This window comes from Mastigoproctus giganteus, chromosome 12 (assembly GCF_048544385.1).
Source record: "Mastigoproctus giganteus isolate SK-2022 chromosome 12, ASM4854438v1, whole genome shotgun sequence".
Taxonomy (NCBI): Eukaryota; Metazoa; Arthropoda; class Arachnida; order Uropygi; family Thelyphonidae; genus Mastigoproctus; species Mastigoproctus giganteus.
Window position 1 is genome coordinate 173,707,934 of NC_143586.1, and position 23,483 is coordinate 173,731,416.

The 23,483-nt window shown below is 37.5% G+C and overlaps 1 protein-coding gene across 5 annotated transcripts in view; it reads left to right on the forward strand.

Annotated features, from left to right (window-relative positions):
• Positions 1-16,913, forward strand: part of LOC150077602 (1-phosphatidylinositol 4,5-bisphosphate phosphodiesterase delta-4-like) — a 298,832-nt gene extending 281,919 nt beyond the window's left edge. For all 5 annotated transcript variants that reach the window (XM_090386233.1, XM_090386234.1, XM_090386232.1 and 2 more), the window contains 3 exons: positions 7,492-7,627; positions 13,453-13,602; positions 16,784-16,913. In XM_090386233.1, the coding sequence (XP_090242359.1) occupies positions 7,492-7,627; positions 13,453-13,602; positions 16,784-16,902 (405 nt within the window). In that variant the 3' untranslated portion in view covers positions 16,903-16,913. The remainder of the gene's footprint in view (positions 1-7,491; positions 7,628-13,452; positions 13,603-16,783) is intronic.
• The last annotated feature ends 6,570 nt before the right edge of the window (positions 16,914-23,483 follow it).

Here is a 23,483-nt window from a genome sequence, read left to right on the forward strand (position 1 = left end):
TAATAACATTTGTCCACGTAGAACATTGTCCATTTTTACCACTCTCTGCTGTCTTCCACTCAACCATCCCTTTACCTTTTATCCATTTTAGCAATTTGGCCTTAATGCCATACCTCTCCAATTTGTACAGCAATCTTTCCATGTGCAACAGTATCAGAAGCTTTTCTGAAATCCAAGTATATGATATCACAATTATTTTTTGCATCCGGTTCCTTTGTGACCACATTGTAGTATCCAATCAAATTGGTCAGACAAGACCTCCCCTTATCAAACCAATGCTGTTTCACAAGTGCATTATAGCCTAAGTTGCTGATGCACGAACAAATTTAACAACAACAACAGCTGTTTCACAATTATTACTACAATCTTGTCTAGATGATCCTGCAATGCTTCTTTAACCAGTGACTCCATTATTTTCCCCGGAATAGAAGTTAAACTAACAGGTCTATAATTATTTGTGTCACCCTTTGAATCCCTTTTGTGAATTGGGGATACATTTGCACATTTCCAGCCCATGAGGACTGCCCCTGAATCTAAGGGTGCTGTCATAATTATGGTTAAGGGTTTGCTTACTTCTGTTGCTGCCTCCTTTTATAAAAAATGGATAGATTCCATCCACCTCAGGTGCCTATTTTATGTTTAATTTCAACAATTTCTCCTGCACTTTGCTCTTTGTTATTACAAAATCATTTAGCTCCTTGTTAGTTTAGTATACTTCTGTCCTCCCCTTCCTTACAGTATTCCTCATGTGTGAATGTAGATGCAAAATACTCATTGTTTGTCAGCTATCTGAGCAGGATCATCAACAGTTGAACCATCAATATCAAGTGGACCAATCTGATTCCCTCCCTTCTTTCTGGAGATTACATAAGTAAAGAAGTCTTTGTTGTTTTTCTTTGCATTCTTTGACAAGGATTTCTTGTAATCAGCCTTCGCTTGCCTAACCTCCTTTGTGACTTGATTACAGACTTGCTGATATCTGCCGTTGGTTTCTATGTCGCCTGATAATTTATATGCATTCCATGCATTTTTCTTCTCTGCCAAGAGCCTCATTACTTCATCTGACATCCATTTAGGTCTAAATCTTGAACAGTATTTCTTAGTTGGTATGAAAAGCTTGGTAGTTTCCAAGATTAATTCTTTGATTTAGAATTTTTAGAATTCTCATTTAGAATTTCTCTGTTTTTAACATCATCAGATGATCCCACTGTATAGAATTTAAAAACTGTCTGAGATCACTGTAATCACCATCACAAAAGCAAAAACTCTTCCCTTTACTCTTTATGGTAGTTACATCTTTTATGAGATCCCACATCAGTACAATTGCGATCACTGTCAACTAGTAGTTCCTTTATCTGCAAATTCTTAATGCATGAATAATCACTGCTGAAAATCAGATCAGGAGTATTACTCTCTCGGGTTGCCCCTAGAACATGTTGCTGTAGAAAACAATCCTGCAATAAATCCACAAAAGTCTTGCTGGCATGCGAGTGCCCAATCTACAAGTTCCAGTCAATATCTGGAAAGTTAAAATCCCCAATTAAAAGACATTCTGATTTACTGGCCCACTCTATTTCTCTGTATAATTGTTCATTATACTCATCAGAGTAATTATGCCTATAACAAACTCCTACCCTCATTTTTGCTTTCCTAGTGCTTACATCACCCCAAACTGACTAAACATTGCACTGTCCCTCTGTCAACTGGATGCACTTCCTTAGATTTTGTGTGTAATTAACATTATCGAACAGCATAACCCTTCCTATCCTGTCTATCCTTTCTGTACACATTGTACTCCCCAAATTCCAATTCTGCTTTCCTTATACCTGTGTGACACCACATCTCCGATATCCCAACAATATCCGCCTTTGATGTCTTGACCAGTACTTCAAATTCAAATTTATTTACTATACTTCTAGCTTTCTTGTACATGCAACTATACCTGCACCTGTTCTTACTCTTAGTTACCATAACACAGCCCATATATTTATTTTTTCATTCTGACTCCCAGCAGTTCTTGAAAACCCCAGCAACTTGCTCCCTTGGCTGCTGCTTATTCCAATTCAAGTAGTGGAAGAATCACTTTTGCCTCTGCCTGTGGCTACTGTTGATCTTTTAGTCTGTGATATAGTTGTACATGTTGGCACTAATGATATTAAGAGTAGGAGACTGGCAGAATTACTTAACAAGTACAGGTCACTGTTGAAAAAAAGCCGTGAATTAGGGTTGAATTTGAAAGTGTCTGCAATTCTGCCCAGACACAATAGGAGGGAGTATATGATGAGAGCCTTGTCACTCAATTCGGCCCTGGAAAGATTGTGCAAGGCTCAAGGGATAGAATTTTTTTTCAGCCTGGTATGTACTTGTTAACAGAAGGGACTGCTTCTACAGGGATGGGATACACTTAAATAGAAAGGGTGTAAGAATATTTGCTGATGCTATCGAGGCAGTGTTAGGTGGGTCAGAAAACTGCTAGCTTGGGAGGACTAATAGATTGCCAGTAGCCACTGGCAGAGGTGAAAGTGATTCTTGCACTGCTTCTATTGGAATGAACAGAAGCCTGGAAAACAAGATGCAGGATATGTCAGAGACTGCTGGGAGTCATTGCAGTACAAGTAAACACATGGTTTGTAGGGTAGCTAAGAAAAAGAACAGGTACATGTATACTTGTATGTACACCAATGCTAGGAGTTCGGTAAATAAATTTGATGAATTTGAGGTATTACTCAAAGCATCAAAGGCAGATATTGTTGGGATATCAGAGATGTGGTGTCACACAGATGCAAGGAATGCAGAACTGGAATTTGGGGAGTACAACGTCTACAGGAAGGATAGGAAGGGAGGAGGGATTATGCTATTAGTTAAGAAACACAAAATCCAAGTAAGTGAAGCCAGTCGACATCGCCGGACAGTGCAGTGTCGAGTCAGTTTGGTGTGACATAAGCATTGGGAGATCAAAATTGAGAGTAGGAGAGTGCTATAGGCCTAATGACTGTGATGAGTATAATAAGAAACTGTATATTGAAATAGAGTGGGCCAGTAAATCAGAGAGTCTATTAATGGGGGATTTTAATTTCCCAGATATTGACTGGAATTTGTGGGTTGGTCACTCGCACACTAGCAAGGCTTTTGTGGATTTATTGGATGATTGTTTTCTACATCAGCATGTTTGGGAGGCAATTAGAGGGAGTAATACTCTTGATTTGATTATCAGTAGTGATTCTTCATGCATTAAGAATCTGCAGATAGAGGAACCACTGGGTGGCAGTGATCACAGTGTGCTGAAGTGGGATTTACTTAAAGAGGTAACTACCATCAAGGGTAAAGGGAAGGGTTATTGCTTTCATAAAGGTGACTACGATGGTCTGAGACAGTATTTAAATTCTATACAGTGGGACCAACTGATGATGTTACCAACAGCAAATGCAAAATGGGAAGAATTCAAAGAACTTATCTTGGAAGCTACTAGGCTTTACATACCAACTAAGAAATATTGTTCAAGGTTTAGGCCTAAATGGATGTTAGATGAACTAATGAGATATATGGCAGAGAAGAAAAATGCATGGGATACATATAAATTAACATGTGACACAGAAGCCTATGATAGATATAAGTTGATCTGTAACCAAGTTACAAAGGAGGTTAGGCAGGCGAAGGCAGATTACGAGAAATCTTTGGCAAGGGATGCAAAGAAAAACAGAAAAGAGTTCTTTACTTATGTAAATTCTAGAAGGAAGGGGATGAATCAGATTGGTCCACTTGATATTGATGGTTGAACTGTTGATGATCCTGCTCAGGTAGCTAACAAACTAAATGAATATTTTGCATCGACATTCACACACGAGGAGTTATTCAGTGAGGGGAATGCCAGAGGTGTATTCAACTGTGGCAGTAAGCTAGATAATCTTGTAATAACTGAGAGTAAAGTGGAGGAGAAATTGTTGAAGATAAACACAAGAAAGTCACCTGGGGTGGATGGGATCTATCCAGTTATATTAAAGGAGGCAGCAAAGGATATAAGCAAACCCTTAGCTATAATTATGAGAGCTTCCTTGGACTAAGGGAAGGTACCCATAGACTGGAGATGTGCAAATGTGACCCCAATTCACAAAGGAGGATCAAAGGCTGACAAGTAATTATAGACCTGTGAGTTTAACTTCTGTTCCAAGAAAATTAATGGAGACACTGGTTAAAGAAGCACTGCAGGATCTAGACAAGACTTCAGTTATAGCTCAGACACAGCATGGTTTTGTTAAGGGGAAGTCTTGCCTGACCAATTTAATTGGGTACTATGACGCAATCACAAAAGAACTGGATGCAGGGAATAACTTTGATATTATATACTTGGCTCTTAGAAAGGCTTTTGATATACTGTTGCACATGGAAGACTGCTGCACAAATTTGAGCAGTGTGGCATTGGAGGCAAATTGCTGCTATGGATAAAGGGGTGGTTGAGGGGGGAGAAGGCAGAGTGGTAATCAATGGACAATGCGCATTGTAGACTAATGTTATTAGTGGAGTCCCACAGGGTTCAGTGTTGGGTCCATTGTTTTCTGTATTTATAAATAATATTGATGATGGTATAACAAGCTTAATGTCCAAGTTTGCAGACGATACAAAGGTTGGCAGGGTTGTCAAGGACACTACTGACACTATGCTACTTCAACAGGATCTGGAAAGGTTGAGCAGATGGGCTGAGAGGTGGCAAATGAAGTTTAACATTGACAAATGTAAAGTACTATATATGGGAAACAGCAACCCCAGGGCAACGTATCAACTCTGTGGTACTACACTGACAGTGGTAGAGAATGAAAAGGACCTGGGGGTAATTGTGCAGGCAGATATGAAGTTCTCTGAGCAGTGCTGACGGGCTGCAAGAGTAGCTCATGGTGTTTTGTCAATGATATACAGGAATTTTTCTAGCAGGGATAAGGAGGTGATTATTCCCTTGTATAAGGCAATGGTCAGGCCACACCTTGAGTACTGTATACAGGTCTGGAGGCCTCATTTCAAGAAGGATGTAGAGCTGCTGGAATGAGTACAGAGAAGGGCAACAAGATTAAGGAATGGAACAAAGGGTTGCTCTTATGAAGAAAGGCTTAAGTTTTGCAAATTACAGTGTCTGGAGACTAGGCGCTGACAAGGTGATCTGATAGAGGTGTATAAAGTCTTGAATGGTTTGAGCATGCTCAATGCTGATGGGATTCTGCCTCTTGCTCAGAATAATCACCTGAGGGGGCATAAATTCAAATTGAGGAAAGACAGATGTAGGATAGATGTGCAGAAATTTGCCTTTAGCCAACAGGTAGTTGGTTGGTGGAACAGACTTGCATCCCTTGCTATGGAAGTTGATAGCCTAAATAAATTTAAGTTTCAGCTAGACAGGTATTTCAAACGAACAGAGGGGTGAAGTGGAAGTTTTTTTTTTTTTTTGGCTGATGCTGCATAAGCTTGCTTTCTTGCATCATATGCCTATGCTAATCCCAACAATATCCGCCTTTGATGTCTTGACCAGCACTTAAAATATATTTACTATACTTCTAGCTTTGGTGTACATGCAACTATACCTGCACCTGTTCTTACTCTTAGTTACCATAACACAGCCCATATATTTATTTTTTCATTCTGACTCCCAGCAGTTCTTGAAAGCCCCAGCAACTTGCTCCACTGCTGCTTATTTGAATCGAAGTAGTGGAAGAATCACTTTTGCCTCTGCCTGTGGCTACTGTTGATCCTTTAGTCTGTGAATCCCCCCAACCTAGCAGTTTTCTAACGCACCTGACACTCCCTCGATAGCATCAGCAAATATTCTTGCACCCTCTCTATTTAAATGTATCCTATCCCTGTAAAAGCAGTCTCTGCTGTTAGCAAGTACAGACTACACTGAAAAAATTCTACCCCATTAGCCTTGCACAATCTCTCCAGGGCCGAATTGATATGACAAGGCTCTTATCATATACTCTGTGCTATTTTGTCTTGGCAGAATTGCAGACCCTTTCAACTTTAACAATAACTCATGACCTTTTTTTTTTTTTTTTCAACATTGATCTGTACTTGTTAAGTAAATCTGCAGATCTTTTACTCTTAAGGTCATTAGTGCCAACACGTACAACAATATTACCTTTTGTATTCTTAAAAAGATATTTGCTACAACGTCATCAACTTTTGCCCCTGGCAGACACGGTCCTATTCCACCTATCCTTTTTGCATAATATATTCTCTATCTCCCTGATAATAGTTGCCGACAATAACTAACTCCTGTGGGACCAGTGCATTTTGCATTGGAGATTGCTGCTGTGTTGCCTGATGCACAGGAGTGAGCTCTTGCATTGATTTGGGTAGCTGAGAGGTTGAAGGGCCAGCCCATCATTAATTTCTTTGAGGGCATCTACCTTAGTCTTGTCCAACAACTCAAACTCTCAGACGCCCATCAGAATGCTGAGTTGATGCCTAATTTCTTCACACTCGCTGTACCTAGCACACATGAAGACCTCCTTGGCTAGCTCATGTCCTGTTCCACGCAGTCCACAAACATTTCACATTATTATTATTATTATTATTATCAGCCATATGGTGCAAGGAAGCCTGAGGCTTATGCTGCACCAGCCAAAAAAAAATTTTCCCTGAGAGAGAGAGAGAGAGAGAGAGAGAGAGAGAGAGAGAGAGAGAGAGATCACCAAGAAAGAGATGAATGATTATATCCAGGTCAAGGACCCTGGGTGTGCCAAGCCCATACTCACCAGATGTGAGCCCTTGCACATTTCTTTTAGGCTGTGATGCCTTTGAGAATCAACCCCTTTGGCTACTTTGTGCTCGTTGCTTTGTTGCTCTATTCTGGGTTATGATTCCATTTAAGTACAATTTAATTAACAATGAATTTTAATTAGATTAATAAATTTACTGATTAATTGATAATACTATACTAAGCGAACAGATTTCTTAGACAATGCTATGTATTATGCTATATAGTTTTAAGTTAAACTTTATGCTATCAAGTTCGGGATATACGTTACGCTATTCCGTATCAGTCTAATATACTGTAACAATGGCAACAAATTACAAATGGTAAATTTTGCAGACACTAAGTATTAACTTTTAAAATCGCTATCTAAATTCAAATTAAATCAAGGTGCATGACTAGAACTATAAAGTTACTTCTAGAAAATAAATCAATGAGACAATTAAGCCAATAAAATGGCTAAATGTACTGTATATAAAAAACTTAGCATTTGCAGAAGCTGCAAAATCTTGTCCAACATGTGGATAATCTCGTATCCAATGAATGAATCATATTGGATAGATAAGAAAAATAAATGTGCTAGGTTATTCAAAAAATAATAGGCTTTATGGAAGCAATGCAACTGTTTTTAATAAGATGTTATACTGCTTCCTTTTTTTAGGTCTCTTTCCCTAAAGTTGCAGTAATCTGTAAAAAATGTCTAACTTATAGCAACTTTAATTATATATGGTAATTATGGTAATTCTGATTAGGTTATTAGTGGACAGCACATTCCAAAACCAGGACAAGCAACTGAAGGAGAAGTTGTTGATCCCTATGTCAGTATCAGAGTGTATGGTCATTCTATGGATTGTCAAAAGAAGAAGACAAGATACATTAATGATAATGGTAAGAAATTAAGCATACATGGAAACTTGCATTAAATTACTTTTAATTGAATCCATCTTAGAGATTTCCTTTTTGAATATGAGTGAGTGATGTTCTGAACCTGATTATAAATAAATAATACAGTATTGCCAGGGCAGAGTTTTTATTTCTATGTTATAGCTCAGGTAAAAGAAAGATGCAAAGTCTTATGAAAAAGCAGTGATCACTCAAGGCTACAAGTTGCTTTATGCTGCTCTACTAACAGGTAACACCTCTGAAAAGAGAGAAGTATAATGTTACTTATTAGTGTGGGTGCCTCCTTTCAGATGGCTGTTTTTATGCTTGTTAGCACTTCACTGGGAGGCTAAACTCCTCATTATAGCATATGAGAACTTAGTTATGTCATTAAGTTCAAGATGAGAGATACCAAAAGGTGTAGATAGAAACTTTCAGGTGCCTCTGTAGCCAGGTGGGAAGGAGCAGCAGTGCATAGCACACGCTTCTTGATTAGACCGGGTTTAGAGCCTGTCACCACCAAATATGGAGGATGCGAAAAGGTCAGGGAATGACCACCGCATATTCCTGGAGCAATATGGCCTTAGTTGCTAATGCTCCTAAAAACCAAATAACAAACAAACAAACAATAGAAACTTTCAATATGAACAAATGAAGCTCTTATCCTGACCATAAATAATATGGTATAGATAGTGGTATATACATCCCTAATTTATAGCTCAGGTAAAAGAAAGATGCAGAGGCTTATAAAAAAGGCATGATCTCTCAAATTGTAAGGCTGCCACAATGGGTTGCCTTATGCTGCACCACTAATAAGTAACTTCTCTAAAAAAAAAAATTTATATGTTATTAGTGTGTGGTGTTTCCCCCTCCTATCATATTATTTAAGTTAGGTGTAGAGCTTCATTAGCTGATATTCAAAAAGTTATGATTTACACCTTTTAGCATTTCTCATGTTATGAGCTTATGCCATCATGGTTTGTCAGGTGCTGTATTGAGATATTCCTAACCTCCCACTGAGGTGCCAACAAGCACAGAAATGACAGCCTGGGAGGCATTACACTAATAAATAACATTATACTTCTCTTTTCACAGAAGGCTTATATATTAAGATTCAAAATTAGGTGACTCCTCATGATAACCTTACAATTTGAGAGGGATTTTGATGAATGGCTTTATCTTTCATTTACCTGAGCTATAAAAATATGGATACAAATCGCATCCTACTTATACCAAAGTAAGGTTTCCATACTTAGAAGTAAGGTGTTGAAACTTCTCTTTTCACAGAAGGCTTATATATTAAGATTCAAAATTAGGTGACTCCTCATGATAACCTTACAGTTTCAAAGGGATTTTGATGAATGGCTTTATCTTTCATTTACCTGAGCTATAAAAATATGGATACAAATCGCATCCTACTTATACCAAAGTAAGGTTTCCATACTTAAAAGTAAGGTGTTGAAAGCATAAAATATACCTAAAGTTTATATTAAGGTTTTTGTATAATGTCTTTGCAGTTATCTATTAATAAACAGCAAATACCAAAGATGTAATAAATATTGCAATAAAAAAAGTATTCTAAGCATATGTTGAATGTCACAAGAGATCAAATAATTGAAAAATTGTGAAGGAAAAGATAGTCATAAATAAATGGTTAACTATGAAAAGTAAGTTTATAAGAGTTAATGTGAAGTAAGAATGACAACAGTGAAATCACATGAATTGCTATAAAGTGAATTTTATTTTGTATAAAAGATAAATGTTATTAAGCTAAAAGCTCACAAAACCTAACTACTTAAACAGTTGGAATCATTTCTGGATTCCATGTTGAATTCTCTTATGTTTAATGACCAGGGATATTAACAAGACCAAATTACAGTGTGTGTGTGTGTTGAATATGTAAAGATGATTCCTCTACACCAGATCTTGATGGAAAAGAGGAACTGGTAATAAATAGGTAGCCCCACCTCTGAAGGATTGACTCCCTTTTCTCTGTGTTTTAAAAAACCAATCTCTTCCATTGTTTGGTTTCTTATTAAATGTTTTCATGTCAAACATATACAGATCGACTCAAAGCAACCTGTATGATGCATTTAAAAAGCAAATAGATTCTTTTTAGGTTAAATACACTTTTCCTTATTTCTTTGTGTATCACACACCCACTCTCACTGGTTGCAGCAGCCATCTTCCCTCATACAACTGTCACTTCACACTGAATGCAATAGTTGTACTGTACCATCTCAAACGTTTCCTAGAAAATATCCTCCATCTGTCCATCCAAAAGAGTATAATATACATACCATGGTGTCAAAGAAAGTGCATCACCCTTAAAATTGTAATTGTCGTCTGAATAACGTAAGGATAGGACAATATTTCTTAGATTGCATCAGATAAGACTGACACACATAGGTGATGACGTAATATTGCATCAGCTGTCACTTTCAGCTATATAAGCACGCTCTGAAAGAGTTGCAGTCATTCCTTGCTTGTGTCAGGATGGCGAGTTACGTGCAGTTGACATCACGAAGAAAGAGTGCTATTGTTGCTTTGCATGAGAGGTGCCTCCGTAGCCAGGTGGGCAGGAGCAGCAGTGCGTAGCACATGCTTCTTGATTAGATCGGGGTTAGAGCCCATGACCACTAAATACGGAGGATGCGGAAATGACAGGGAATGACCACCGCATATCCCCGGAGCAATATGGCCTTAGTTGCTAATGCTCCTAAAAACCAAATAACAACAGCTTTACGTGAGAAAGGATGTTCTTCCTGTCATATTGCATATAGTGTCTTGTAATCAGTCGACAGTGTGTAGATTTCTTTCCAAACTCAAGAATACTGGTTCTGCTGATAGGAAAAAAAGAAACTGGATGCAAAGGAATCTATACACCAAAACAGGACTGCGTTTTGAAGTGCTTATGTCTTAAAAACCGTAAAGATTCTTCATCTGAGCTGAAAAGAGAATGGGAAGAACATGCAGGAGTGGTAGCAAGTGCAGTAACAGTCAGAAAACGCCTCTTTAAAAATGGACTTGTAGCCCGTCGTCCTAAGAAGTCCTTCCTCACACAAAAAATGAAAAAGGCAAAAAGGCCTGATTAATTTGGTGAGGAGAATGTCAAATGGACCCACCCCCGAGCAGTGGAAGTCCAGTTATTTTCTCGGATGAGAAGAAATTCAACCTGCATGGCTCTGATGGAAGACAAACAATTCACCATAGACGTGGTGAAGAATATCATCCAGACTATATTGGTGTCTACAGTGAAATTCCCTACCAGCCGAATGATATGGCAGAGCATTTCGTATCACCTGCAGTTTATAAAAGGTTCCGTAAATGCCAATGGATACCTGGCTATATTGGAAGGCAAATTGCTGCCAAACATTAGAGACCATTTCAACCTGCCAAGTAACTGCATCTTTCAGGACGACTCTGCTCCTTGTCATTGGGGAGGAGGTGAAAAGTGTAAGTAGGCACTTTTGTAGTTACTTTCTGCATTAGTGGTTCGACAGTAATGTGTTTACATTTGTTACAGGTGAAAAAATGGTTGGAAGAATGGTCTATTACACCTCTTAGCTGGCCCGGAAACAGCCCAGACCCGAATCCTATAGAAAACTGTTGGCATTGTGTGGAATCTGCAGTTGCCAGAAAGAAACCAAAGACCCTTCGTGTTTGGAACCACGAACTATCAGTTTATCTTCAGAAATTGATCTTGTCAATGCCTCTATGGTCTGCTGCTGTCATCAGGGCCAGAGGCGGCCCTGATGACCCTAATATTTCAACTAAATATTAATTTGCACCTGGTGCACTTTTCCTTTTGTTTATCATTTAAAATGATAAATTGAAGCAAATTGAGGACTTCTGATAAAATTTCAGCCATAATTGTTGTGTTTATCAAAACTGTTGTATAAAGATTGCAAATGCTCATTTAGGAATATTTTGAGAGCACCTGTCAAATATTACTTAACTTTGCCTAACTATTAATAAATATCCTTTGTTTATATTTCTGTTTGTGATACTAGTCATTAATGTAACATACCATCGCAAAAAAGGGTTAGAAATGTGAAATTCCTAGGTGATGTTGTTTTTGTTGTTATTTGGGTTTTAGGAGCATTAGCAAATAAGGCCATATTGCTCCGGGGACATGTGGTGGTCATTCCCTGACCTTTCCACATCCTCCGTATTTGGTGGTCACAGGCTCGAACCCCGGTCTAATCAAGAAGCGTGTGCTACGCACTGCCTACCTGGCTACGGAGGTGCCCTTAGGTGATGCACTTTCTTTGAACACCAGTGTAGATTCTTAAAGTACACTGTTAGCCTTACAAAATGCCTCCCCACCTACCCATGCTTTAATGAAGTACATTAGAGCTAAGCTGATGCATATCCTGGAACACCACAAATAGTCACCTTTTGCTGGATCCCATGCTCCATTGGAATACCTGGGAATAAATATGTGGATCATGCTGCCAAATATCCATACATCCAGCACAGCCTCGTCACATTATTGTTTACCATTTCTCGACTTTTAAGTCCAATATATGAAGAATTTGGACATAATTAAATCTGAACCATAGTTAAGATCAATCTTCTGTGTAAACAGACCTGAGGAAGTAATCCTAGCCAGTCTGAGAGGTGTTAATCAATGCCTATTGGCTAACACCTCTCATTCAAGAATTCTGTTTGGTTGATGTTAGGAATGCAGCCAACACTGCATTCCTTCTCTGAAGGCTGGGCATTGTTTGAGGGGTAACTGATATGGACAATTTCTCCCAAGGTAATGAGATTCACCAAAGGCAGACATCAGTAACTGTTTTACTGTATAAATAAATTTTCTGTTTATACTCCGGGACGACCAAACGGTCTGCATAACATGGAGTATTACACCATGTTATGCATCCAGTAAAACAGTTACTCATGTCAGCCTTGGGTGCATCTCATCACATTGGCAGAAATTGTCTATATCAGTTATCCTCTCCCTTAAACCTCCAGTCTTCAGCCAATTCTTAGTTATGGAGTCTATTTCAAGTATTTTTATACAGGGGTATTTTGATATCTCTGCCATTGAAGGAAGTTGCATGCCAAAAAAATTGCAGCAGTTGCAGTGGATATAGTATAGGGTAATTCATAAGTATATTTCCACTCTTATGGGAGTTTTTTTTTTTTTTTAAATTTTTGCTTTGAGTCAGAAAAAAAAAAAATGGTTGACAAACTTACATTACTGGAATGTGAGAAAGCAGTCATGTGGATGTAAATATGCTTGTCTCCACACCCAAATTAGGTGATGTAGTTTATAGTATTATTTCGTATTTATATTTTTAACCATTACAGGGCAACATACTTATGAATCATCCTGTATTTTCTGCTGTGAGCTGGGTAATATTATGCCTACATTCAATACTAGAATTTGGTGGTAGACCTATTGACCAGTTGCAGCTGTAAATTTGTTATGAACTGTATGCCATAATGATATCATTTATGAATCAGTGAACCCCTCTCCCCAGTGATAATTGGAAATAAATCAAGTTTTGATTTCATAAATAACATCTGTTACAGAATAGTATTATACAAACTGTATTCTGTAACTGGTATTTCTCCTATAATTGATTTTTAATTTTTTTACCAGAATTTTTGGAAAATCTATATTATAAAACTTTATTTATTAAAAAAAAAAAAATCCATTTTGGAAATAAAAATGTATAAAAAATATATTCTATTTTGTATACATTGTTTTGTATATGTAGGAATTTTTCTTTAATGAGTTTTTCTTTTTAATCACAGCACAATGTATATTATATAAATTTTTTTTTTTTTTTTTTTTATATATATATATATATGTTAAGGTTTTAATCCTGTGTGGAATGAAACATTTCGTATCCACCTGAGTATGCCAGAACTGGCAGTAATAGTATTCAAGATCAAAGACAGAAATGCAACTGGTAAAAATGAAACGCTAGGGTGGTTTATGCTTCCATTTACATCTATTGCCGAAGGTAGGTTTCATTTTACTTAGTGTATTCATGTTTATGATGCTGTTCTCTTGTCTGATTTGTTCACCATAAAATACTAAGTCTTAAGCATTGACAGTGGCCCTGGGGATTTTCAGTGGTTTCACTGAAACGTTTTTTAAAATCTGGAATTTTTAAATTAAACGTGTATAATCACAAATAAGATTTTTTGCCTGAAGTTGTGTAATAATGAGCAAACTAATATATGCAATGTTTAACCATGAATGATGAGCAAGTCTATTCTGCATTCAGCTCCAATATTTAGAAACATTTGTAAACATTTAAATGTGGTGGGTTTAGAGAAAATATAATTTTATAATGCAATAATCAATTGTCATACATGGATTAGCAGAGGCATATGATGCAAGAAAGCAAGCTTATGCAGCATCAGCCAGAAAAAAAAAAAAAAACTTCCACTTCACCCCTCCATTCGTTTGAAATACCTGTCCAGCTGAGCCTTAAATTTATTTAGGTTATCACCTTCCACAACAAGGGATGGAAGTCTGTTCCACCAACCAACTACCCACTGGCTAAAGGCAAATTTCCGCACATCTATCCTACATCTGTCTTTCCTCAATTTGAATTTATGCCCTCTCAGGTGATTATTCTGAGCAAGAGGAAGAATCCCATCAGCATTGAGCATGCTCAAACCATTCAAGGCTTTATACACCTCTATCAGATCACCTCACAGGTGCCTAGTCTCCAGACACTGTAATTTGCAAAACTTAAGCCTTTCTTCGTAAGAGCACCACTTTGTTCCATTCACTAATCTTGTTGCCCTTCTCTGTACTTGTCCAGCATCTCTACATCCTTCTTGAAATGAGGCCTCCAGACCTGTATACAGTACTCTAGGTGCGGTCTGACCATTGCCTTATACAAGGGAATAATCACCTCCTTATCCCTGCTAGAAAAATTCCTATATATCATAGACAATACACCATGAGCTACTCTTGCAGCCCGTCCGCACTGCTCAGAGAACTTCATATCTCCCTGCACAACCACCCCCAAGTCCCTTTCATTCTCTACCACTGTCAGTGTAGTACCACAGAGTTGATACGTTGCTCTGGGGTTGCTGTTTCCCATATGTAGTACTTTACATTTGTCAATGTTAAACTTCATTTGCCACCTCTCAGCCCATCTGCTCAACCTTTCCAGATCCTGTTGCAGTAGCATAGTGTCAGTAGTGTCCTTGACAACCCTGCCAACCTTCGTATCATCTGCAAAATTGGACATTAAGCTTGATATACCATCATCAATATCATTTATAAATACAGAAAACAATAATGGACCCAATACTGAACCCTGAGGGACTCCACTAATAACATTAGTCCACGATGAGCAGTGTCCATTGATTACCACTCTGTCTTCTCCCCCTCAACCACCCCTTTATCCATAGCAGCAATTTGCCTCCAATGCCACACTGCTCCAATTTGTGCAGCAGTCTTCCATGTCCAACAGTATCAAAAGCCTTTCTAAGATCCAAATATATAATATCAATCTTGTTGCCCTTCTCACTCGTTCCAGCAGCTCTACATCCTTCTTGAAATGAGGCCTCCAAATCTGTATAGTACTCAAGGTGTGGCCTGACCATTGCCTTATACAAGGGAATAATCACTTTCTTATCCCTGCTAGAAAAATTCCTTTATATCATTGACAAGACACCATGAGCTACTCTTGCAGTCTGTCTGCACTGCTCAGAGAACTTCATATCTGCTTGCACAATTACCCCCCAGGTCCTTCTCATTCTCTACCACTGTTAGTGTAGTACCACAGAGTTATGTTGCTCTGGGGTTGCTGCTTCCCATATGTAGTACTTTACATTTGTCAATGTTAAACTTCATTTGCCACCTCTCACCCCATCTGCTTAACCTTTCCAGATCCTGTTGCAGCAGCATAGCATCAGTAGTATCCTTAACAACCCTGCCAACCTTTGTATCGTCTGCAAACTTGGACATTAAGCTTGATATACCATCATCAATATCATTTATAAATACAGAAAGCAACAATGGACCCAACACTGATCCCTGAGGGACTCAACTAATAACATTGATTACCACTCTGTCTTCTCCCCTTCAACCATCCCTTTATCCATAGCAGCAATTTGCCTCCAATGCCACACTGCTCCAATTTGTGCAGCAGCCTTCCATGTGCAACAGTATCAAAAGCCTTTCTAAGATCCAAATATATGATATTTGGATCTTAGAGTAATCAACCCCCAGGTGGGCTTCTGCCCACCTGGCTATGGAGGTGTTGATTACTCTTATGAAGAAAGGCTTAAGTATTGCAGATTACAGTTTCTAGAGACTAGGCACCTGCAAGTTGATCTGATTGAGGTGTATAAGACTTTGAATGGTTTGAGCAAGCTCAATGCTGATAGGACTCTTCCTCTTTCCCAGATTAATTGCCTGAGGGGACATAAATTCAACTCAAGGAAAGACAGTTGTAGAATAGATGGCCGGAAATTTGTCTTTAGCCAGCGTCTGGTTGATTGCTGGAACAAGCTTCTGTCGTAGAAGTTGACAGCTTAAATAAATTCAAGGCAGAACTAGACATCCATTTAGGATAAATGGATGGGTGAATTGGGAAAGGTTTTTTTCTTTTTTTGGTTGATGCTGTATAGGCTTGCTTTCTTGCATCATATACCTCTACTTATGCTAATTCTGGCGCGCGCGCGCACACACACACACACACACACACACACACACACACACACAGAATATGCAGAGCATGTCTAATTTAGGCGCAATTTGGTCATAGCAGCCCTTGTGCCAATAAATCCCACTACAACAACAACAGGTGCTTCCGTAGCCAGGAGGGCAGGAGCAGCAGTGCGTAGCCCGGGGTTCGAGCCCATGACCACCAAATACGGAGGATGCGGAAAGGTCAGGGAATGACTACCGCATATCCCCGGAGCAATACGGCTTTAGTTGCTAATGCTCCTAAAACCCAAATAATAATAACAACAACAACATGTCCAATTTATTTTTTCTAAATCATATAAAACGATTTTTTTCTGAAGTAAATAAATGTAATTTAATTGATACCATACCACTAGTAAGTTACAAAATCAAAAAAGTTTTCTTTGAATTGAATTTGGTTTAAGAACTTTTTACATAAATGAAATGTTGTTTTATATATATATATATGAAACATTTATTTTTCTTAGGTTATCGTCATGTACACTTGGTAGATAAAAAAGGAGAATCTATTATTCCTGCATCTATTTTTGTTCACATTTCAGTATTCAGAGAGGAAAATCCAGATTTTCTGAGAAGTAAAAGTTGATACTGCAATGTGCAGCTCAAAGTTATATTTAATTAAGCTGTATAAAATTTTATTTTCTGAATGTTTTTGTATATTGAGATATTTTAATATTTGTTGATAATGGATATTTTATTTGAGATTGTAAAACTTCAGATTTCATAAAATGAATGTGTTGATAGTATTGTTGAAAAATGAAGCAGCTTTCATTTTTAATGAAACCAATAATGCAGTGGCTCTTAACCTCTTTTTTTTTTTTTTTTTTTTTTTTTTTTGGGGTCATGGACCACCTTTAAGAATCTGAAAGTTATGGACCCTGCTCCCTACATAGAATAATGCACATAAAATATTCACATGAAATTTTGCATGTAATTTATTTTATTGCATTAGAAATTGAATTTATTTACATAAATAAAATAATTTTTACAAAGAATTGTCTCTTTTACTCCCATATTTCATGCAAAAATTAATGGCCACTTCCTGAAAAAAATTAAATAAATCAATTGTGCAAATAAAACACCAAGTACACTTCGGTCCTGCTGAGAAGTAAATTTCAACACAACAGCTTCTCTTACTCGGCTTGAATAAGAAGTTGAAATTGTGGAGTGGTCTTTGACATGTCAGTGCACATTTCATGTTTCACATTCAGTCACTTAACTTTTTTGTTTTGATGGAAAGAAGTGCTGAAAACCCTAATGCACAAAGGTATGTTGTAGCAAATGGAATTGCAATCCCTATAGCAGTCTCCACGAGGGTAGGCCTGTGTATCAGTGGACACCAGAATTCACAAAACTAGTTGAATTCACATTGCATCATTTCCTTTGCCAAGAGGAAGAGTGAGAAGTGAGATCATCTTGGGCAAGGTCTGCAGCACTGTGTCTGTGTCAACAAGGAAAGGGTTGCAACTCTGTTTAAATTTTAAAGTTGTCTAAGTAGAAGTGACCTTCGAAAGAGTTCTGTAGTGTTTCCTGGCGTCTGCAGATCTCTGCCTGCAGAGAAATTAACAAGGCTTTGTCACCTTCGATTGCAGCCTGCAGAAGCACTTCTTTCCAGCATTGGAAAGTTTACATAGTTGTCCACCTCCAGACTCTACTTCCAGAATAGCAGCTTTGCCAAAATAGGTTGTTTTTTTAACAGCATCCAAAAGTGGCAAATTTGTGAGCCTTGAATTGAAAGATTTATCTCATTCATATGGCCAGAAATATCCACCAAGCAAGTCATGAATGAACTCCTTCCTGTGAAATTTTTCTTAGAGTGGGTTTTCCTTTTCTCTCAAAAAAATTGAAGCTTTTTTGCCTCAAAGTTCAAGTAAGCACTTCAAGACCTGCCCTTTAGAAGGCCAGTTAATTTCTGTGAAGTAGGACTCTGCTACCATTTCTTGGGAAAACCTCTTGAAAAGGTGGTTTGAAGCCTTGGCTCTGAATTTGATGAATTTTGTGGTAGTAGACAAGACCACTTTCAGAACTGTTGGCAGATTTTTTGTGCCAGTGTATGCCATTGTAGATAGTAGAGTCAAAATGATGTGTGGAGCTTCTTCCTTTACCAAAGCATGAAAACCAGAATTGTTGCCAAGCATTACAGGTGCTTCATCTATTCACAGAGTACCAAGATTTTTCTTTCAATTGAAGTTTTGCTTGGCAAAGAAAATTTTCATCATTTCAAAGATGTTGATGATCTTTGTAGTTTCCAAGAGGGGCTCACAAAATAGGAATTCTTTGGGTATATATAACAGATGAAAACAAAGAGCTGGTGGCACTTAGAAACAGCAGTGGTTTCATCCAGTTGCATGTTGAAGGGAAATGGTATAGCAGCAAATTCTGGTGTGATCAAATTCAGATTGTTAGAAGCAATGTCAGCAGTTCTGGAGTTGATCACATAATGATATCACCCACTCTAGCAGTCTGGAGTTTTGTCACATAATGATATCATTTACTAAAGGATGACATCATTTGACAGAAGCACTGCTACAAGCCACAAATTGGCTTTACCATATCCAGGATACACTGGACTCATCAAGTTCTCTCCAATTATGTGTGACCTCTTTTGCTTGGAAATGTGATAAGAAAAACCTTACAGAATGCTTCAAGACAAGGCTTTTATGTTGGTCAGATCTAGTTTTGATGCAAGTTCCAGCTTTTCAAATAGTCTTTTTCTCTTGAAAAAGATTCATATTGTCCAATGTATTATCAGGATGGGCAGATGTAAGGTGCTTTTCACACATCCATTGGCAAGAAAGAACCTTGCCACACAAGAAGCACTGTGGTATTTGTGTCAAATCACTCTCAGTAAAACCACATAGCTTTGTGATACTTTTTATGCTTTGACATTTTTGACTTAAGCTAGGCCCGCAAAAAAAAAAAAAAACACAATCACTGGTATGTGATTTATATGGAAAGTAGTAACTAATGCACAAAAATGAAATAAGCTTAGGTCAGCTGTGTGTGGAACATATAATAAACACCCTTATGACAAGTGCATAATTCAGAGTTAATTTAATAAGTGCTTATGATGTAATTATGCAAAATGTGATCCAACGGTGACACTTTGGAAATCTTCCTAGATCCTATTATTAGATCAATAGGCGATTTTAAATTAAATGGAAAATTATAAAAGCTAATGTTATATAAATAAATACAGTTAAATAATAATAAAAATTTTTGATTACTTGGTATCTAATAAAATGTAGCTAATAATAGTTCCTCACTCCTTGGCTGCCACTGACTGCTGCATAAGGATTGAATGTTGTGTGTACAAAAATATCCATGGAATTTTCCACAAAAGGTTGGGTAGACATGGCTGATTATGCAAAAGTACATGAAGAGCAAAGAATGGGGACAAGGAATTTTGTGTATAGGATGACAAAAAGAAGAATACTAATCGGATCAGACCTGTGTGTACCGAGTGTGGGAAAGCCTTAGATTACCCAGTTGATGTTGTTGCTGATGAATTGAATAGGTAAATGCAACCTTGATATAACACGCCTCTCCATACTGCAGTTTCGGATATACCGTGGCTTTGGTCATGTCCCTCAAAACAAATAAAAAAAAAAGTTTGTTCAAAGAACTTAATTTCATATCAGAACTGAAACAAGTGAATACCATATGTACTTGTAGCTGCTGTGCATCCTACTACCGTATTTCCAAGAGAGAGAGAGAAAATTAGCTAATAATTGTCTGTATATTTGCTTTAATGTAGTCAGTTGTAGAATAATTGTTGTAAACAGGACTCTTCAGACTAATTAGTGTAGATACCTAATTTCTCCTCTCAGCTAGAGATGCAATAGAGGAGTATATTAGTGGAACACTAATTACAATCAGCTACCTCTGGAGGGAAATAAGACTACTGTCCATCAAGTGCATTACATTAGTTACAAAGTCAACTTTTGTAAACAACGGCACATTGCATAATTTCTTCAACACGAGGTGCACATAGGATAACAAAAACTGCTAAGGGCTAAACTAGTCAAATATATATATGAACTGACAAGTGGTTTATGAAGAAATCATGTGACTACACTTTGGCACTATGATAGGCTGAACAGTTTTGATTTATTTTTCTCAAAACACTAAATTCTAGGGCATCAGTAATAAATACACATCATTTATTAGTAAAATGAATGAAGGTGGAATATTCACTTAAAGACGTCTTGAAATAGGAGTCATAAATTAAAATTATAAGGGGAAGAGGTTTAGACTAGATTGTAGGAAGTTTTATTTTAGCCATTGTCATTGTTTACTGGAACAAGATGCTTCTACAGGTAGTTGAGGCTGACTTTGAAGAAATTAAAAGGTCCACTGGATAGTTACCTACATAAGGAAGGAAGCACATAATTTGCATTTTCTTCTCTACTTTTTTTATTTTTCGGTTGGTGCAGCAAAAGCATGTGGCTTTCTTACACTATATGATTAATATTAATACATGCTGTTTCTTTCCTACCTAGAATTGAGATACACAAGTATTAAACAATATTCTGATGACTTAGTCTGGAATGAGAAAATTACAACGAACACTTGAAAAAACTAATTTTAACCTTAAAATTCACCATTACCTGACGTAAACAAAGACATGTCCATAATTATAAACACAACGTATATTTTCTTTAATTCCCATCAGTGGAATGCTATTGTAGACCTCATGACATATACAAAATAACACTTATGTTACTTGAATGAGTATAGTAGAGTACACTTGCTTGGACTGACATCTTAATAACATAATCTGACAAAAAAATATATTTATCCAAGTAACAGAAATGAAATTGACAATTTTTTTTTTTTTTTTTTTCACCCAGTTCATGGTTCCCCCAGAAGTCTACAGGTTGAGGCCCTGTAGTAATGTCATTTGTTTTGACTCACTTTATTATTTATTACTCTCATGAATTATATGAATTATGTACAGTGCTCCATTAATAATAACACTCTACTACCTTGTAACATTTTGTTCAAAAAATGAATTTACTACTGTACGATGGAAGGATTAAAGTGCCTAAATCCTTTTATTACTGTTGACTTTTTTTTCAAATAAGATAAAGAGAAAACTATTATTAATAACAACCTAATTTTTTGTATCAAATTATCTTAAAAATAGAAAGCTTCACTAAGATTTTTATTCAGAGCTTAGTTTTTAAAAATTTTGATATTAATTCTTTCTCAACACATTTACTGGTGCACTTATGACTTTTTTTTTTTTGTCCAAATCTTATAAGCAAATAATAGATCTCAAACACTCCAGTTTTAATTGATAGAATGCATCATCTGAGTCAAAATTCCAGTACAGTGGGGTATGCTAGAAAGAACGTAATTGGTTCTAGAACCTTGTTCATTATAGCATCTGTTCGTTCTAGCATACATTGAAATATGTATTTAGGGGTAATCCGTTCCAGGCCCACAGTCTAGAGCAAAGTTACCATCCAATACAATGATTTAAACAGGAAAAATATAATACAAAATGAAAAATGTGTGTAAAAATAATATAAAATTAATTTAACTTTTAAACACTGCATAATTCGAAAAGCATAAACAATATTCCCCCAGTGAAAATATAAACAAACTTTCCCTAATAAAAATCAGAGGTGGAAGGAGAGGAGTCATTGTTCCTACTCATCTTGGGTGACTGTCCTGTGGGCAGTTCATAATTTGGAGGGTGTTTGTCCACCATTTTGAAGAATCAATCCAGGCTTGACTGCTTTATCCTGGATTTTTTGGCCATTAAGGTGTCATTAAAATGATTAAGGCCAATTTCCACAGTGGCAGCATCCGGGTGATAATATTTTATAAGTTTAGATAGTTTATTCCAGCAAGAGAACACCTCTTTAAGGTCCTCAGCTGGAATGCTGTGGCTTTTTCCTTGTTCTCGTCCCCAAAAGCTTTCCTTTTCTTCAGTGCCTCTTCCTTGTGAAGCTCTGCTAGCTCCTCAAATGATAGCTCCTTCCTGTGGTCCTCCTCATTGATCTCCAGGCTCATGAAACTGCTAAGACACGGTTTCTTCCACAACAGGCTTCCTCCAACTGTCAAACTCCTTTGAAGTCCCTTGGAGCCAGTGTCTGGCCACAATGGCCTCCAAGTCAAATTCAAGCACTTAACAGAAACCTCCTTCCAAGCAACCATAATTAGGAAAACAGCATCCACTATATTGAAGTGACCCTTCGAAAAGTCCTTCAGTCACATCACTGGAAAAAGTGGCCTCAAAACATTTCCTGAACAGTGCCTTAGTATAGAGTTTTTAAAATTTGCAATCACCTGCTGGTCCATATGCTGGAGGACACTCGTCGTATTAGGTGGCAAGAAGTGAACCTTGATAAAACTGAACTCATCTGATAATTCTTCCATCAAATTAGGAGGGTGGGCCGGAGCATTGTCCATGACCAAAAGAACCTTCAATGGAAGATCCTTCTCCCTAAGGTAGTCATGGACAGTGGGGCCAAACACCTCAGTCACACAGTCAAAAAAAAAGACTCCCGGTCATCCAAGCCTTGTGGTTGGAATGCCATAAAACTCCAAGGCTGTTTTTCCTGATGTTTTTAAAAGCTCCGGGGTTCTCCGAATGGTACACGAGCAGTGGTTTAACCTTGCAGTCACCCGAAGCATTGTAAGCTGGTCTTTCATTGGCTTATGGCCAGGCAAGGTAGTCTCCTCCTTTATGATATGTTCTGCATGGCATTCTCTTCCAGAAAAGGCCAGTTTCATCGCAGTTGAACACACCTGCTGCAAAAGAAAGCCTCCATCCTTAATTATTTTCTTAAATTTTTCATGATGTTGCTCAGCAGTGTCCCTATCTGCACTGGCAACCTCACCATGCCTCACAACACTGTAATCCAGTTCTTTTCCTAAATCTGGTAAACCACCCCTTAGTGCCAAAAAACTCCTTCACAGAACCGGTACTTGTACTAGGAGCCTTAGTGCCAAGTTCCTCAAACAATTGTTTGGCATTTTCACAAATAATCGCCTCTCTGACACTATCACCTGCCATTTGTTTTTCATTAATCCACACTAATAGAAGAGTTTCCATCTTTTCTGTGATATTACAACGTGTACTGCTTGATCTAGAGATTCCCTTTGCCACCTGTGCACTTTTTATTTCTTCTTTGTTTTTTAAAATTGTACTGA